Genomic DNA, 19,404 nt, shown 5'->3' on the forward strand with positions numbered 1-19,404 from the left:
GGTTTCCCTGGGGACCAGAAATGGGCCATGCTGTCTCTTGCCACCAGAACTTTATATATGCTACTCACTCTGCCTGGAATGTACATCTCAGTCCCAGCGGACTCCAAATAAACCTTCAGTCATCAATTCAGACATCAGATCCTCTGTGTGCCTTTCTTGAACCATCTAGCCTAGATGAGCCGTCCCCCGGCACCCAGGTCCCGGAAAGCGGCTTTGGCTATCAATGGAAGTAAAGCAGAGATTTCTGTAAGAAGAAGGAAGCTGAGAGGGTGGGGATCCAGGCCCCCTCCCCTGCTTTAATAAGGGAACTCTGTTTTCTGTTTTCTATACGCATAAATGTAAATTTTTTTATTTGAAAATAAAGTTTTCTTCCCAGGCGGTTTGCAAACAAGTAGACTAGAGCACCTCTAAGGTCTCCCCCAGTTCTCAGAGTCTCCTTACAAGTTATGATCACGATGAAAACAACTCCGTAGTAATTTGTCGGCAACCTCTGTGAAGGGCGGAAAATAGTTTTAATCATATTAAGGATCCCAGTTGAGGAAGAGCGTTTTGCATGATCAAGGTCTCAGAAAAAGTATAGAGTTAGGTAAGAAATAATACAAATTGTGTTAAAATAATATACAGAACTACGGAAGTACCTTTTCAAAACGAAGCAGGTTAACTGACACATTTTCTAACAGACATCACTGCTGACTCACGACTGTCAGTTACTTGGGAAGCAACACAATGTCACGGTTATACTCTGACACCCACAGCACAGGGGCTAAGAGTCTGGGCTCCAGAGGCAGAACGCACGAGGTCCAATCCTAGCCCTTCCACTTCTAACTATGTGGCCTTGGGAGAGTCACTTAAGTTCTCTCTGCCCTGGTTTCCCATCATAAAATAAGAAGGATAATATCTGCCTGATGGAGTTGGGGTGAGGATGAAATGAGACAGAGCCCAGAAGAATTCAGAACACTGTCTGGCATTTAGACAAAATTCAGTAAGTGCTTACTGTGGGTGTATGTCCACATATTTATGCTCAAGCTGTATCACACAGCCTGGATCTCTTCTTGAAGTTTTTGAACCAGTCCTTACCGGCTTGACACGTAATCTCTTTCACAATGACATTCTCCTGCATTTTTCTCAGTCCTGGCAAAATGCCCGCCAACCACCTGCCCTTTCCATGGCAGTGCCGTATTTACCATAGTGCATAAGCACATAGTTTTATGTACCTGGTCTGCAACCCATTTATTGGAAAGCAAAGCACAGATCTTCCTGCTCTGCACAAACGCCACAGACTCGGTTATATCATCTGAGGGAAGGGGAGGCATTAATTATTTTTATATTCTTGGGTCCTCACCTGAAATTAACCTGTGTTGAAAAAAACCTCATCCTGTAAATTTTATTTTACAAATATGAAACAGTGTTATCTAAAGACCATAGGTGCCAAAACCAGGGCTGGCGAGGAGCCTCCATAATGTCGGCCACTGAAAAAGAAATATTCTACCACGTTGTCCTCAGTGCTGCAGAAATAATGCCAGACAAGTAGTAACACTGACCAACGAGCTTTGTTTTTCCTCTCTTTTTTTAATTTCCTTCTCTCTGGCAAAGATTCTTTTCTAACTAAAATAACTGAAAGTCAGACAACGGGAAAAAAGATAACCAGTCTTGAATAAACAGAGTTTTGCCTCTGACTCTATATATGGAAACACCCCCCAACCCAAATGAATACGTTTCTGTATTGACAGCCACGACCACCTCTTTTTAGCTTTGTCGCTGTTTCCTTCCTTTCGCTCATTATTCTTTCAGTGCCACAGATCAGGCTTAGATCAGCAACGAAATGCGCCAAGGTTATTTTTTAAGTGACAACACAAGTTAAAATGACTCCACACTTCAGCCAAGACTAAGCTATCACTTCTTAGCTAAACACAGCGACCAAGACTTAAACGGCTCACAGTGAAAACACAGCCTGGAAACGCACTAAGATCACATTCTTCCAAGCCATTGAAACCTCAGTTGCAATTAACTACTATATGTTTTTTAAATCATTTTTTTAAAAATGATTCTTTTCATCAAGTCCAATAAATTCCAGCAACTTACCGGTCAGCAGCTTCTACATCGAAACAAAACCTTCTGTCAATGGAGTCAGTATGCCTTTTGGTACATTCTTTCAGAAAGAACACCTCTCCATCCCCCTGCAAATAAGCATTTGAAACATTCTCAGCAACTACAGGATCAACACACACAGAGTAAAACACCCTATATGGGGGGGCCAAAGTTGAGATTTTATCCTACCCGCCTTCAAACTCGTTTATTTAATCACTAATTAGAATCTTCACCATTTTTGTCATTCTCCTTTCCTTCAGGTTTTCTAGATCCTGCTTTGATTACAATAACATTAAACCAGACCTCAGGAGTGTTCATTTTAAAAGGTGGATTAACAATACAGTTTCCACATGTCTAATATGTGTTATTCTCTTATTGTACTCTTGTTAAAAGAATAATTTGATTCTATTTCATACACATTATACCACACGAAACAGTCAACGTGTATGAAATAGTCAATGTGAGACCACTCCTGACCTAGGAAAATATCAATTCCGTATGAATCTTCCTAAAAATGCACTAGGGACCCTGGATCAGCCACTGCAATCATCTAGCTAGAACCACTCAATCTATGTGGATTCGCTCTTTCCTGAGTGAATCACCCTGAATTTATCTTCACTAAATTTCTGTTTAAATATGGTACTATTTTACTTCACTAAACCATCCTTTCTCTAAGAGCATTAAAAAGACATAGACAGGAGATAGAAGCAATGCAGAAACAGGTTCTCAATTAAGAACTGTAAGAAGTCTGAGTAAACACTTCTAGAATATTTTTATATTTTCTGGAATGTGAAGATCTCTAATATTAAACAGTCAGACATTAACATACTCATTAGATTTTTTAATGTATTTTTTTATTATTTGGTGCCCAAATTAGAAAGACATGACTAAGCAGTCACGTCTTGGGACTTGAGTTCATTCACACATGCACCTCATGCTCAAGTCTTATCCCCACCACCCTCCAAGAGTGACCTCCTCACTTCCTCCTTTTTGTCATGGTCCTGATGTTCCATGTCTGTTTCATTATCACAAAAATGCACTTGTATTACAAGCTGCTTTAGGTATTTTTCGGGAAGATGTAAAGTACAGATAAACAAGTGAACTTGGGTTAATTCTGTTTTCACATAAGCAAAATTATGCCCATCCACCCAGCAAGCAACGAATTAACCTTCTTAAAATCTGTTAAGTTAGGTTTAGCATTGGTGGGAAGAGCTTTGTTTTGACTATTACTGCTGCAATGAGCTGCAGCTTCCACTTAAAACATATGCAGATGGCCCCTTTCCTCCCCAGCCAGCTCCGGGGTCTCCCCGCTCCTTTACAGGAAGAACAAGTAAATGGGGAGCACGCGCGAATACTCACAAGCTTCCCCCCAGACCTGTGCTCGAACGGGATGATGTTGAACTTCTTGGCCGCTTTCCGATACATGCAGTAGTGCTTGACCCAGCTGGAACCGAAGGGGGGCGGCCCTTCAACAAGAAACAGAACTTGTCGTTTTTGCTCATAAATAAGCACACAATGCAGAACCCCAAACACATCACTAAAGAGGGAAACCCCAAGAAGCAGCACCTAACACAGCTCACGGAAACAAAGCAGCAACACGGAGGGTCCTCAGGCAAGGGCAAAGCCAGGGGAAATGAGAAGGTTCGTAGGGGTAGTTTGCAGAAAGGTCCTAACAGCTTTCAGCAACACAGAAGTAATTTAAACACATACTGTTTTTTCTTTTTTTTTTTTTTTTGCGGGGGAGGGAGGTGATTAGGTTTGTTTATTTATTTAATGGAGGTACTGGGGATTGAACCCAGGACCCTGCTCATGCTAAGCACATGCTCTACCACTTAAACTATATCTTCCCCTAAAGACACTTTTCAAAGAGTTTGCTAGACGATGATCTCATACCTGAAAATCTCATCGTAAACTCTATTTCTTTTGTGTGTCTATGTATGAAGAGCTCACGAGGGTTTCAAGAATTCCACTGAATTTATGTGATGGTTTTGGATTCAATGCTGGCCTCTCAAAATGACACAACTGTAGACTCACACGCTGCAAAGCATCTAGTCTAGAAATCCATCAAGCACTGTAAGCCCACCATGGTACTTCATAAGCAGCTCACTGACTAATAACGGTAATGCTAAGCTTTAAAATGAAGTGTGAAGGGTCTAGGGGTAAGCTGACCACGTGTGCACCAGAACATTCTCGGAACCACTTTTAACCTCTTGCTAAGTCAGTATTACAACCATCAGAGCTCTTCAAAGACGATGGGCTAAGTTGGGGGAGCTAGCATCTAGAACTTCAAAGAGCCAGTGACGGTCCCATCATAACAAAAGTTAGCCCCAACACAGTTTGATACTCTTTTCTTTTACCAAGTAAAGACATCAAATTTTTTTAAAAAGCAATTAATACCTATTATCACCATCATTTCACCTACAAACAAATAAACCCCTTATACCTAAAAATCTAGAAGGACAAACTTAGGAGAGGTAAAGGAGTCATGTGAAAGAAATGCATTTAGCTTTAGCAAGAATGAATTACATTATCTTGGGGGTGGGGGAGGGGGACGAAAGGGGTTACTGGGCCACAATAAATCTCATCTCAGACCATCATTAGTGCAAAGACCAGAGTTCGGGCAACTCTGGTATGCGTGTGTTATCAATAACAAGCATTGTTATTGATATTTTGAATTTTGAAGTACTGAATTTTATGGTTCATAAAAATACTAGAGTATTTCATTCAATACCAAGAAAAGTGCCTTGAAGAGGAATAAGTATATGACTGTCTTTTTAATCTAAAAAATCTTAGGCTTAGACCAAATGCCTGAGAAATGAGTCAAACCTCAGAGTCTTTGGCCCCAAATATTAAGGTCCTTCCGCTAATTAAGCTGCCATCCTCTCCTAACACTAACTGACCCTACTCAAAAGCCCTGAGCATAGAAATTAATGACAGTTTCTCACACCGCCAAACCTTCAGGCAGTACTGCGGGAGAGAATGCAACACGGACTCCAGTCTCAGACAAATCCAGCATTTAGGAAGCTGAATGATCCAGGAAACATCATTTACCTCTCAGCGCTTCCGTGTTCTCAATGGTAAATGGGGTCATAACAGCACTTACACTTCATAAAGGTTTTTGATGGATTAAATGAAACAAGTTGTATAAAAAATTTGTAGCTGGGGAGAGGATATGGCTCGGTGGTAGAGTCCATACTTAGCATGCACGAGGTCCTGGGTTCCATCCTCAGTACCTCCACTAAAATAAATAATAAAATAAAAACTTGAAAATAAATAAATTAAAAAAAAAAAGAAATTAGCCCAATGCCTGGTACACAGTTAACAAGAGAAGAATTCTAACACTATCGTTTTTGTTGTTTTTTTCTGTCCAATTTCAGCCCAGTTTCTCTCAAAGCCAATCAGTCAAGTGACAGTTTTGAATCTAAAAATTAAAGTTTCCTCTGCTTTTCCACTTGGACCTATAAGGTCTGTATCCCGTCTTTTAATTTAGTTCTCTCAACTTCAGTAAACAAATTGAGAATAAGAACATAAAGCATCAGAAAAATTTAGAGTTCCGCCATGCTACATAACTCTTCTTCCTGAGATGTGAAGACTGAGCCCACAGTCAATGAGGGCAAATGAAAACAGAACCACCGTTACGACAGTAACACCGCTATCACAGGGCTGGCCCCTGAGGATGCTCTGCTGTGGCACTGCTCAGTTTCAAGGTCCTGTCAATCAGCCACAGTTAACAAATGAAATGAAAATTCCAAAGCACCCTGGCTTCAGTCCAGGGGAAGAAGGGAGGAAAAGAGGAAATACGGAAACATCTTCACACGCTCCTCCTTTCTACTAACTGGCAACCAAGCTCGACAGGCGAAGAGGTAAACTGTAAGAGCTTCATCGTTGAAGTAACACCAAACTGTCACAAGTATGAAAGAGTTTTGGGGGGCCTTAATTTCAAGATCAGGCTACCCTATGCACTGCACACTCACTAAGACAGCAACAAGACTGAAAATTCGGTGACGTAAGTCAAGATGTCATCTAGGAACGTTTTTTTATAGCCCTGTGCAATTGCCCTGGTAATTTTAGAAAGAACTAACGATTTCAGATGGGTATGGAAAGAAACGGTGTGAAAGAAGAGAAATATGTCATTGACTTCAACATGGAGAAGCAGGTTTATGGGGAGGGGGGTGCATATGTATATGAATGTGTGTGTGTTGATATAAATGGAGGTGAGAGGAAAGGAGGAAAAAGGTACTACCCAACCTCGTTTTCAGCCTTCCACCAAACCCCAGCTCCTCTGCAAGCAATTTTAGCAAAGCGTGGCACAGAACTCAAGGACGTGGCTAGAAAGCAGGGTGCTCACAGAGTTTCTAATCACACCGTCCCCTCCCTAGGGCAGGAATGTGTTTCCCCCACAAAAAAAGAAGTGCAACGTTCACCTTCTAGCATAGGAGAGAGAAAAGAAAGTGGTAGGAATAATTATTCCAAAAACATCAGAGTAAGGACAGTAAGGGGTTTTTTAATAAATTTTAATTGGCCACTCAACACTGTTGACAAGCCTCTTACTTTTTTCCTGTACATACAGGTAGCCTTCTGCGGTGAACTGACTTGCCCGTTTGTGGTCCCTAGGATTCTGTCTAATTTTGTTCATAAGCTCTTCCACTTCTGATCTTGTTCCTTCAAAACGATTCCGCGTCTGAAACAGATTGAAAAAAAAATACATATATAAATTTTAAGTTCTCACATGAGCTTTTTCACATACATGTTTAAGTCTCTGGATAACTAATAAAATTCGTAGCATTTTCCTATTAATTTCTCAAAATATACCCATCCTTTCCAGTGGGTCTCTGTTGAGACTGCTGTTCATAGAAAAAAAAAAAGTGGTTATGTAGTTAATAGAGGAGTAGAAATCAAGGTTACTAGAGGTTATTTACTTTGGAAACGCTCTAACACCAAGAATAACTCCATTATTCAACATAAGAATTCCTGCCTCCAGGTCTCACAATATTACTAAATCTTACAAGTTTTCAAAAAATGGGAAGTCTTTCCTTTGAAACAATCAATCTGACTCATTACTATCACATTAGCAATAGGTTTAAGTACTTAGAATCTGAGAAATTTAATTCTTCTTTGCAAACTAATCAATATGGGTGTCATTTTTTTCAGGTCGTGGCAATTGCACTTGAAAATGACATTTCTTCATAGAAAAAGGTGGGGGTGGGGGAGCCTCACCTATAAATAATGTCTTTGATACCTAAAGAGACAAATCACATTGCCGAAACCCAGGGGACTTGGGATGCCAACATCTCTGTCAAACGGCTAGACTGAAAACGGACATGCAAGGTGAAGTGACAAAATTACCCAGGCAAACGTGCTGAGTCAGCACCGCCAAGTTTCCGGACATTTCTTTCATCCACACTCAAAAATAATTGTATTAATACCGAAAAACTGCTGATGTGCAACTGCGGAGGAGCTGAGATGAAAAATTATTATTGAAATTTCTCCTCTCTCCTCCCTACAAGGGAAGAGGTTACCAAGGGTTCCAAATGCAGAAAAATGATAGAATGGCACATGTTTTAGGGGGATGGAGAGTCTGATAAATGTAGATTGTAGAGGGGAAACTTAACTGCAGAGGCTTATTTTAAACACAAGCTGAGAGGTGGTTTTTGGTTTTTGTTTTAACTCCTTTATATAAAGTACAGGGCAGCAAAGAGGGTGGGGCTCACTTTGCTGATGGCCAGTCCCCTCTCTTGCCTTCCCACTTCTCATGCCTCTGGGATTTCTTGTCCCCATCTTAATACTGATTATACCCTTATTTTATTCTTCTTCGTCACTATACTGAGATTCCTCTCAATCCTCACTTCATTCCATCTCTGTGTCTAACAACTATACATACACACACACATATGTGCATGCCATATATGACACATGCTAGCACACACACAGTCCTGTTTAACCTCATGAGTTCCATCTCAGTATTTAGGTTAATGCTCAAATCATCCTGGATTTGACCAGCAAGCATCCCTTCTAGCTGGCACCTGTGTCTTTTGACATACTCTCTTAATTTTTGAGTAACCCCTTACTTTCTGATCCAAAAGGGTACCCCAGGTTTACCTTATACCTCCTCTGGCCCAGTCCTCACATCAGCCATTTCCCAAAGGAGCCCTTATTCCCTTCAGTGGTGGGTAGTATTTAGAAGCCAAGGTCTAGGCACAACGTGCTCACAGCTAAGGGGGTGTCACTGCTTCTAGGTTTTCCTGGAAGAAAGACTGAGGAAATGTGTATATGTGTATATATACACAGACATACATATATATGTACATATACATATCACAACTTCTGTATCTATCTGTGTATTTTAAAACACATGAGTTCATATTATGACATTTAATTCCAATCCAATACTTCCTTTGGATACAGATTTCTTTCTAGATTACCCTTTTCTAATTCTGCAGTTTTCAGACAGTGAAAAATCTGGCTCCCATTACTCTCAGTATATTTACTTATTTGCTCGATTAACATATCTGCTCAATGTAACCAGTCTCCCAAATAGTCCAGCCACCTCCTCTGCATGCTGCCTCTATGCCCTCCCACCCTAACTTTCATTGCTGCAGACCCTCCATATGGTACCCCTGCCCTCACTGCCCTCACTGCCCTCCTTCCTCAGATGCTTGTGACTCGGCACCAGGAAGGGAAGGTTAGGTTTTGCTCTTTTTTTTTTAATGTATCGTTTCAGGTTAATTATGAGTAAAAGTGAAAACTACATTTTTTAAATTTGAGCACAAACAATAGAGTGGCTGGAACCTGGCAATTTCTAATTCTAAATTCTAGGTGTATGGGGCAGTATCAAGTAATAGTAATGTTAGACTGGAAGCATTATAACAGGTCACATGAGAGTGTTCATGTGTTTCCAAGGGGCTGGTCTTTCTAAAGGGAAAAGAATTAGCTAGAAGCAAAAATGAAGAGCAAAGGTGACTCCTAGATCAGGTGTTCTCGACACGGAAGGTGAGGTGGGAAAGAGCCTCTACCTGTAGAGATGCAGGACCAGCCTCAGAAAGAGCCAGAATCATAGGCAGAGAGGAGGGTTTGGGGAAGAGGTTGGGGATTGGGCAATATACTAATGACAACCCTTAAGTTACAGGGGATACAGAAAATGAGTATTTTTTATTCTTTGCTCATTTCTCTATGGGAAACGAATGTTACCACGCATGTGTGTTAGGGTCTTAACATACAAAGGATATTAACCAGGTGAATCATTTCAAAGACAGCTGCCTTCAAATTTTGTTTATAGCATTTCATGCCTGAGTGTTGCTCATTCCCATTTAAATCTTAGGTCTTTCTCATACAAATAGCCAAAAGGCACATGAAAAAATGCTCAATATCACTAATTATCAGAGAAATGCAAATCCAAATTATAATGAGGTATCACTTCACACCAGTCAGAATGGTCATCACTCAAAAGTCCATGAACAATAAATGTTGGAGAGGCTGTGTAGAAAAGGGAAGGAACCCTCCTACACTGCTGGTGGGAATGCAGTTTACTGCAGTCACTGTGGAAAACAGTATGGAGGTTCCTCAAAAGACTTAAAATAGACTTACCATATGACTCAGCAATCCCACTCTTGGGCATATATCCAGAGGGAACCTTAATTCAAAAAGACACCTGCACCTCAGTGTTCACAGCAGCACTACTTACAATAGCCAAGACATGGAAACAAACCTGTGTCCATCGACAGATGAATGAATAAAGAAATTGTGGTATATTTATACAATGGAATATTACTCAGCCAAAAAAAATAAAATAATGCCATTTGCAGCAACATGGATGGACCTAGAGATTATCATTCTGTGAAGTAATCCAGAAAAAGAAAGAAAAATACCATGACATCACTCACATGTGGAATATTAAAAAAAAAAAAAGAAAGAAAGAATAAAAGGACACTATGAACTCATCTACAAAACAGAAACAGACTCGCAGACATAGCAAACAATCTTATGGTTACCAGGGAGAGGGGGTGGGAAGGATAAATTTAGGAGTTTGAAATGTACAAATGTTTGCCACTATATATAAAAATAGATTAAAACAAGTTTCTGCTGTATAGCACAGGGAATTATGTTCAGTATCTTGTAATAACCTTTAATAAAAAAATATGAAAGTGAATATATGTATGTATATGCATGACTGGGACATTGTGTTGTACACCAGAAACTGACACATTGTAACTGACAGTATTTTAACAGATAGACAGACAGACAGACAGATCAATCTTGGGTCTTTCTGAAGTCACTGTATTGTATGTAAAGTAGCAATATCCTCCTGACCCCAAGGGTGTGTGATGAACGAACTGCCACACATAAGCCAGCCGTGCAGGTGTAGTTTCTCACACCTCACCCCAGACCTTGAGGTGGAGCTGGCTTCACAGGCAGGTAGCCTCAGAAGGTCGGGCACTTAATTTAATGCTTGGCTGTTGCTGTCTTGAAATCCTTCATTTTTGAATAAGAGGTCTTGCCTCCTCATTTTACACAAATCAGGGATTCAGTTCTGCCTGAAGGTCCTCATCTGGGCCAGCCCTACACTTGACCAATGAGGTACAGACAGAAAAATGGATTCTACAAGCTAATATAGCCAGTTGGCGGAGAGTAAGAAAAATCAGGATTATAGCCTCATCTGCTAAACTATGTAACGTTCTTTTTTATAACACTGTTCTGCTGTCTGCAAAAGTATTCTCATAAATCACAGATTGGCCAGACTACTACCTACCCACCTACCTAGTTCTACTGCTTACAGAGACAGTTTTGAACTGAGCACTAATCTACACCTGTATACGTTGATATATTTTTTCAACCTGCTACATTATATCACTGATCTTGGGGGGTGAATGGAGGAATCTACTCTTTTAGTCATTCAGTTGAAAGACTGTACAATCTTTAAATACAAATTGACACATGAATTACAAAACACAGGAGATTTCATTATCGACATTCCTAAGTGTACGGAACAATCCCAAAATAACTTAGAAGCGACAGCTACATGAAAATCATTCCTCCTCAGTTTCTAAGATTATAAAACGTTGAAGGTCAGGTAGCAAACAGCAAAGAGATTCCCATTCTTCTACTTGTATGTCTTCCAGGCTGTGTTGGGAGTTGGTCCCAAAACTCACTCCCTATATTTCTAATAACTTTTGAAATTACACTAAACATAACCTGAACAGCTTTTCAATGAGGACACTTCCAAAATCAACTGAAGTGTTTAAAGGAAAAACATCTATCATCTTCTGATCAAGATCACATACATCATTCTGTTTAGTCAATAAAGTTCTCCAAAATTTCTTTATCCAAGACCTAACAGAAGGCATACGTTTTTTAGGAAAATAATAGAGACCAACAGCAACTGTGAACACCAGTATGTTAGTGGAAATGCATAAAACCCAGGAAAGAAATTCTACTGGAAATGTAAGCCTATCTGGGAATAAAAATCAAGTAATACATACAGGTAACAGAGACTATAACTGAAATGCCTTCAATCTAAAGTGGAGGGCTGTTTGTCTGTATGTCACACATGGTGAATTTAGGGCTACCCAACAAAGCTTATCCTTAAAACCATCCTACAAAGTGCAAGATGGCTAGTTGACACTGCCGTGTATGTTTCAAAGTTGCTAAGAGAGTAGACACTCAAAGTTATCATCACAAAGAAAAAAAAATTTGTAACTGTATGAGGTGATAGGTATTTACTAAACTTATCGTGGAGATCATTTCACAATACACGTAAGCCAAGCCATTATGCTGTACCCCTTCAACTTTACAAGTGCTGTTGTGCGTTAATTATATCGCAATTAACCTGGAAAATTAACAATGAAGCAAATTATGCAAAATTCTGATTATAAAAACATACTTTGTGACTTTTCTGAAAATAAGGGAAGAAAAATAAATTACATGAAATGAATTTTTTTTAAGAGCCGCCAGGTGGCAGAACTAACTGTGTAAGCCTCACTTAGATGGAGAGCAGTTTGTTCTGCTGAGAACTGACCGGAAGGTGGCGACGTAGCCTCAGTTTCTCAGTACCGACAGATCAGCCTGGTCTCAGTTTAAGCCTTTCATATACCAAATAAAACAAAAATACACGTCTCAAACACCTTTTTGTATGAGAAAGTGTTCACTTCCTTACATTCTGAATGTTGATCTGCAGTTCCATTTTGTAGTGATTAAAGTCTTTGGCAAGTTCATGGCCCTGATGATAGAAAGTAAACATTCCCTGAAAAAATGACAGCATCTAAAACAAAGGAGAAAAAGAAACATTAACACACACACACACAAATAAAAATCTCAGGAGAAAAAAGTAAATAAAAACAGCCACTTATTTCTCGTCACCTTATTGTGATTCTATTGAAGTAAAATAATTAAAAGGAAGTCACTAGAATTCAATTAAATCTAACTGCTTATTATTCACGAATCGGTCCCTATAAAAACTGAAGGACTTGTGATTTTTTTTTTCCCCTAAATATCACAGCCATTTAGGCAGCTTTGATAGTATGCTGTATAGGAGAAATGGAATTCTACATTAGCCATTTGTGCTTTTTTTTTTAGATCAAGAGACCCCCTACGTGCATTTATAATTGAAATCGTTATCACTGTAAGGCGACAGAACCTATAAGGACAGTGAAATGCAGAACAAAGAGCTAAAGGCTCTCTGAAGGAGCATTCAGTGCAGAGCAACCTGTTTTGTTGACAAGGATGCTCAGGGACTAGGGCAGGGAGTGGGGCAGAGATGGGGCAGTTATTAAGCCCTGACTTTCCCACAAACTCTCCACCAGAGGCTCTTGATAAGAAAGCAGCTGCTTCTGTCCCACATGTGAGTAAATCTAGAGTAAGAGGGATTTGGGGTGAGGGTGAAAGAAATCCTGAAATTCATTTTCTCCAGAAGGTCACGCAGTTTAATGGTTAGGAATTTGGGACTCTGGCCAGCAGGGGTCAACTCCCAACTTCAGCGATGTCAGATGGGCAAGTTACTGAAGTTTCTCTAATTTCTACATTTGCTAAGTAGGATAATAAAGATATCTCCTTATGGAGTTACTGTTTGGAATACACGCAAGATCACAGTAAAGTATTTAAAACAATGACCTGAGTAATAACCGAGCACTGGAAGTGCTCAATAAATGTAGGCCATTTTTCTAATTTCACATGAAAAGAAAGCTTTAAGGAGGTTTTCTTTGTTTATGTTAATGCTATTACTCCACTGGCCCACAGCTTCCACAAAAGCTAATTTTTTTTAATTTTGTTTTTTATTGACATGTAGTTGATTTAACTGCTAATTTTGAATTAATCATTACTGTTTGTTTCTCAAAATCATACACACAATGGGTAAATTGTACTGCGTGTGAATTCTATCTCCAGAAAGCTAGGTTTTTTCAATCATATGTAAGATAGTCTATATTAAAATTAAAATGAATCTTTTGAGAATCAGGAATCTCAGTGTACCTATATATGTTTTTTCCAAAACCCACAGTATGAAATGCCCTTTACATTTGGATTCAGAATACATTTATTCATATCTAAGTAACTGCAGCAATCAAGAGCACATCTATAGAAGCACAAACGAAAACCATGTGTTTCTAAAATAAGTATAAAGAAACGTCAGGGCAACTCACAAAACAGTTTCAAAAGCTCCATGCACTGGTTCTTAAATTGCATAAGCACTGTGAACTGTATTAGAAATAATGTTACCAATCATTGTTGAAAGTTTCAAAGTCTGGACTGGTGCCCTTGCTTTAAAAACAAATTTGAGTAGAGGGGAGATTATCCCCAAAACACCAACACTCTCACTCACATTCCAATATAATTTCTTTCAAGGGGATTTCTTTTAAGGGTGGAGTCACCACTAGGGTAGCAGAAACTGACCTAACTGCAGAGTCCTGGAGACCACGTAGCAAGAGGAAACTGCACTGCACGCTGCTGTGCAAAGAAGGCAGAGAACCACTATTTAGAGGTGATTCTTCAACTTCATGGCTATCTGGGTCCGCTGTTTACACAGTACGGTGTCTTGCTTCATGTTTATGCATTACAGACTCTAGCAACCATACATTAGATCTTGAAAGAAAAAATTCTTACTTCATCCATAATTCGACTAGCAGAACAACTTGCTATTATTATATACTTACAGGTTCCACAAACTCAAACTTCTTCCTTTCTTGGATTTCCTGAAGCTTGCATACGTATTCAAGAGACAGTTCGTAAAAGTGTTGCCGGTTTTGTTCCACTTGGATATCTGCCTGTGTTAAAACAATGGAGGCTGGTCAAATTAAAGATTTACCCCAGCTCTGCTAAGCTACAGTCTAGGGGCCAGACGTGGCCCGCCGCCTGTAAGTGAGGTTGGACTGGACTCTAGTCATGACTACTGATGCGTGTGTCTTCCATGACTTCTTTCCTGCTATAGTAGCTGATTATTTCAAGAGACTGAGTAGTTGAGAGGAACCTTGTGGTCTTCCTAAGTCTAATACAATGTTTACTATCTGACTCTCTGCAGAGAAACGTTGCCAATTCCTGTTCTCTGTGACGAGGTAGACCCCAAAGGACTGGCAATCACACTGCTAAGCTCTTTGTGAAAAACCTACCCTAACCACAAGTGACACCCACAGTGGCCCCATACACAGAACCCAAATTACATCAACGTTATTTCCAGTAACAAATCCGCTAGGAATGAAGTGGCCTAGGGAAGGGAGTTGAGCAAATCCCGGTCACCTCAGCACTCATGAGTGAAGGCAGCAGGTGAGGAAGAGGTGCCCGTGGCACCAGCTCACGAACTTGGCTCTCACAGGCAGGCCTGGGCAGGAAGCCCGTCTGCAGGCAGTCATGCTCCTAAGCCCTGACAAGGTCCCATCTACCGGGAGGGAACAGGCACCAGATGGTTTCAGGACACTACTCCAAAAAATGGTTCCAGCTTATCTTGTCTAACGAGAAAGGACCTGGAAGAGGAGCACGGCTCCAGGGAGGAACAGCGGAGAAGCCACTTGTCCTCAAGACAGTTCCTACAAGGCATCGTGTATTTCCTAACGTGACTAATTTTACTTTTACAAGTATTTATCTGGACATTTATCCAAAGAGGCCATATCTAAGCACATGGAAAGATGCTCAACATCACTCATCATTAGGGAAATACAAATCAAAACCACAAGGTACCAACCCACATTTATGGAAGGAAGGAAGGAAGGACGGAAGGAAGGAAGGAGAAGAAAGAAAAGAGAAGGAAAAAGAAACACAAACTTATCAAAAAAGAAAGAAGGAAAAGAATCTATCCAAAAAAAGAAAAAAAGAAAAAACAAGTTGCTGACGATGTGGAGAAACTGAAGCTTTGTGCACTGCGGGTTAGAATGTAAAATGATGCAGCTGCTGTGGAAAACAGTACGGCAATTCTCCAAGAAGATTAACAATAGAACTACCAAACACTCCAGTAATTCCATCTCTGCGTGTATACTCCCAAGAACGAAAGCAGGGACTCAAACAGATACTGGCACACCCACATTCAGAGCAGTGTTATTCACAAGAGCTAAATGGTAGAAGCAACTGAAGTGTCCACCGACACATGAACAAACAAAATGTGGTCAATACAGATAATGGAATGTTTTTTAGCCTCAAAAAGGAAGGAAATTCTGACACCTGCTACGAGGATGAACTCTGAGCACACTATGCTAAGTGAAGTAAGCCAGTCACAATAGGACAAATACTGTACAATTCCACTGATATGAGGTGCCTGGAACAGCGAAATTCACAGAGACAGGAAGCTGAATGGTGGCCTGGAGGTGGGAAGACAGGGGATGGGGAGCTACTGTTTAATGCACATAGAGTTTCAGCACTGTGAGCTGAAAAGGGTTCTACAGATGAAAAGTGGTGACTGGTTGCACAACAATGTGACTGTTCTTCATGACACTGAACTAACTGTAAACTTGTCAATGGTTGAAATCATACATTTTCTGTTATATCTATTTTACCACAACAAAAATTTTTTAATTTTTGGGAAAAAAATTTATCTAACATGTAATAAGTTTTCTCCACACAAACACTGCTAGAGCTAATGAAAGAATTTGGCAAGGTAGCAGGATACAAGATTAACGTACAAAAATCAGTTGCACTTCTTTACACTAACAATGCATCGACAAGAAAAGAGAGTAAAGAGACAATCCCTTTTAAAATCGTAGCCAAAAGAATAAAATACTTAGGAATAAATATGACCAAGGAGGTGAAAGACTTATATATGGAGAACTACAAAACACTGATGCAATTTTTTTTGTCATCCAGTGATTTTTAAAGTAACGTTTAAATGTAATAAATAACAGTGTTTATTAGCTAAGCCAAAGTGAGAAGCATGCACTCTACCACTGAGCTACATCTTCCCCCTGCCATTTTTTTTTTTAGTGGATTCTCTCTCCTGGTTGTGCTACTGCAATTACCCCAGCATCACTGGTCAGCCTCTATCAATAGCCTCCTAATGTTCTGAGCATTCAGAACTGCTGTGCATGATTAAATCACCAGAATCCTTCATAGTGTCAATAACCCATAATTTACAGACACCCAAATTATGCCTAGCAGCACAGACCTTTAGCCTGACTCAATCACTACTCATGTGGTATAATAGGAAATGTATCTGGTCTCTGTCCCAGGTTCCCGCAACAAACCTCCTAAAGCCCTGGGAGTTTCCTGAGTGAGGGAAGTGTCTTTTGTCATCTGTAAGGAGCCTGTTTTGAGAACACTTGAATTTAAGCTAATGAGGTCACTTAGGGTGAGGCCCCAAGATAGCACCCGGAAGACCAACTGATCAGAGGGTTGGAACTTTCGGCCCCACCCCTCAACCTCTGGGAATGGGGAAGCACTACAGATTAAGCTCTATAAAAACTCCTGAGCAGCAGTTCATGAGCGTCCGTGAAAAATTAATACACAGAAACCTCAATTAAACAGAGCTGGGAGGCCAGAAGGGGGAGCTCTCGCAGCCTGTGACAGGAGCAGAGCCCAATAGGAAGGAGGGGGACTGCTCTTCTTCCCTAGCAAGGACGCAGCCAGTGAAAAGCCACGGCCTCTTTGCCTACTACAACTTCCTTTTCCTCTCTATAAAAGGGTGCTGCTTCCCTTGCCCTGGGGGAACTTGCACATGGCTTGCCACGCTTGCAGACCGCAAACTGATCCCAAGTAAACCCATCTTTACTAGAGAAATATCAGGCCATCTATTTATTTCAGGTCACCAGAAAACCTGTCCACTTACCCAGAGAATGAAGAACCTCAGTTCCAGGAGGTCAGAAGTTTCTGCACTTGGGACCCTTCCAGACCCCACCCTGTGTACTTCTTCATCTGGCTGTTCATCTGTATCCTCTGTCTCATCCTTTATAGTAAGCTAGAAAACTTACATAAATATTTCTGAGTTCCATGAGCCACTCTAGCAAATTACTCAAACCCAAGGAAGGAGTCACAGGAACCTCTTATTTATATAGTTTTTTATATATATTTATATATATATATATATACACACATACACACACACACACACACTTACAGTTATAGTTATAGTGATATAGTCAGTTAGAAGCACAGGTAACAAGGACTTGCAACTGGTGTCAGAAGTGGGGCAATCTTGTAGGACTGAGCCATAAACCTGTAAGATTTGATGCCATGTCCAGGCAGACAGTGTCAGAATTGAGTTAACTGCTTGGTGGTGCTGGAAAACACACATGGTCTGCTACACCAAGCAAAAGTCATTTTTAACAAACATACAATTTCAATTTGATGAATATCTCATTTCTGACCATTCCTCCTGTAAATATACATAATGAGAGTAGATCACTCAAAGATATCCAAAGGGCCTATTTTTCTAGTCATATTTACTGCAATAAAATTATCTGACTACTCAGGAAACAAAAATACACATCAAAATTCAGCAGTAAAGGAATTTTCTCAATTATCTAATTCTTGTTCTAGCACAAATATTAATCAGAATTTAGGGATGTGATGGAGGCAGTAGTTACTGTGCTCAAGAAACATAGAGCTCTAGATAAAGATCATAATAGAATTACCAAAACTGCCAGCCTGGTTTTTTGCCACAATTTTCTCCTGTCATTTTCCTTGGAAACAAGAGGAAAGAAGGGATAACAAGTTTCCATGCCCAGGCTGAGGACCACTTTCAGCAACCTTTATTAATCCCTTGAGCCCTTCAACTCAATTCACTAAAGATCAGCAATGCACTAGCCACTGCCAAAAGCAGCCAAAATCCACATCGAACCTGTTTCCCTTTGAAGAGCATCCCCCTTCTTAAGGCCTGCATGCTTGCAACAGACATGTCAGGTGGGAGCTGGCATGTTTGTAGAGAGCAAGACACGAAAGGATATGTAATCTCAGTAAACGTGAAATGATTCAACTTGAGAGTCTCCTCAAATTGCCAATGCAGAGCTTAATTATCTTTGGAAATGATGAAACAGTCGAAGCCCAAGCTCACCGTGCAAGCCTCTCACGCCTGTTCATTCAATAAATATTTATTAAGTGCCTACTCACTGACAAGTCCGATTCTAAGCACTGGGGACAGAGTACCAAACAGAACAATGATTTTACCTGCAAGGAGCTTACATCCTGTTGGAAGAAGCCACATTAACAACTGAACAGGCAGTAAGGCAAATGGCTGTGGTAAGAGTAAGGGGGGAAAAAAGCAGAGTAAGGGGAACAGACACTCTAAGTAAGACAGTCGGAAGACTTCTCTAGTAAGGGGAAGTCTGAGTGGAGAGTGTTTGGAAGACTATTTGGAGGAGAGAGGCAGGGAGATCCAGGCAGAAGGATGAACAAAAGCAAAGACTCTCAACACAGAGTCCAGCCCGAGCAAGGCAGCCACGTGGGTGTGAGGACGGTGGCATGGCCCCTAGTGTTCAAAGACAAGCCACACGATGGCTCACTGCCTGTCCCACAGAAAACAGACTGTAGAAATGCCTTGTGGGGAGCAGGGAGGTCCCTGCAGAGATCTGTGTGAGATATGCCCACATTCTGGCCAGGGTGATGGAGTGGAGATCAGGTGAAGTGGCCATGCTCTAAGACTATTCTGAAGCTGAGGAAGACATACACTGATGGTCCAGATGTGGGTGAGAGAGAAAGGGCCAGGGACGACGCCACAGACTTTGCCTACACAATACCGCGAATGATACCCAATTAGATACAGCGGCATGGAGATGGAAATTTACTCGGGGCATCAGAGTCCCTGCAGGATACCTGAAAAGAGAGATTAAGGGAAGAACAGAGGTAGGAAATTGCTGACATCAAGACAGCCTACAAGAGCAATAGCTGTCATTTCACAGGTGACAGAGGGAGGGG

General features: G+C 40.6%; 1 protein-coding gene across 16 annotated transcripts in view; it reads right to left on the reverse strand.

The window, feature by feature from the left end:
* ARHGAP10 (Rho GTPase activating protein 10) overlaps window positions 1-19,404 on the reverse strand; it is a 301,281-nt gene that overhangs the window by 170,104 nt on the left and 111,773 nt on the right. For all 16 annotated transcript variants that reach the window (XM_072975997.1, XM_072976004.1, XM_072975925.1 and 13 more), the window contains 5 exons: window positions 14,229-14,339; window positions 12,239-12,343; window positions 6,640-6,769; window positions 3,448-3,554; window positions 2,083-2,177 (listed from right to left, as the gene is read on the reverse strand). In XM_072975997.1, the coding sequence (XP_072832098.1) occupies window positions 2,083-2,177; window positions 3,448-3,554; window positions 6,640-6,769; window positions 12,239-12,343; window positions 14,229-14,339 (548 nt within the window). The remainder of the gene's footprint in view (window positions 1-2,082; window positions 2,178-3,447; window positions 3,555-6,639; window positions 6,770-12,238; window positions 12,344-14,228; window positions 14,340-19,404) is intronic.

The sequence above is a fragment of the Vicugna pacos genome, chromosome 2 (assembly GCF_048564905.1).
Source record: "Vicugna pacos chromosome 2, VicPac4, whole genome shotgun sequence".
Classification (NCBI taxonomy): domain Eukaryota; kingdom Metazoa; phylum Chordata; class Mammalia; order Artiodactyla; family Camelidae; genus Vicugna; species Vicugna pacos.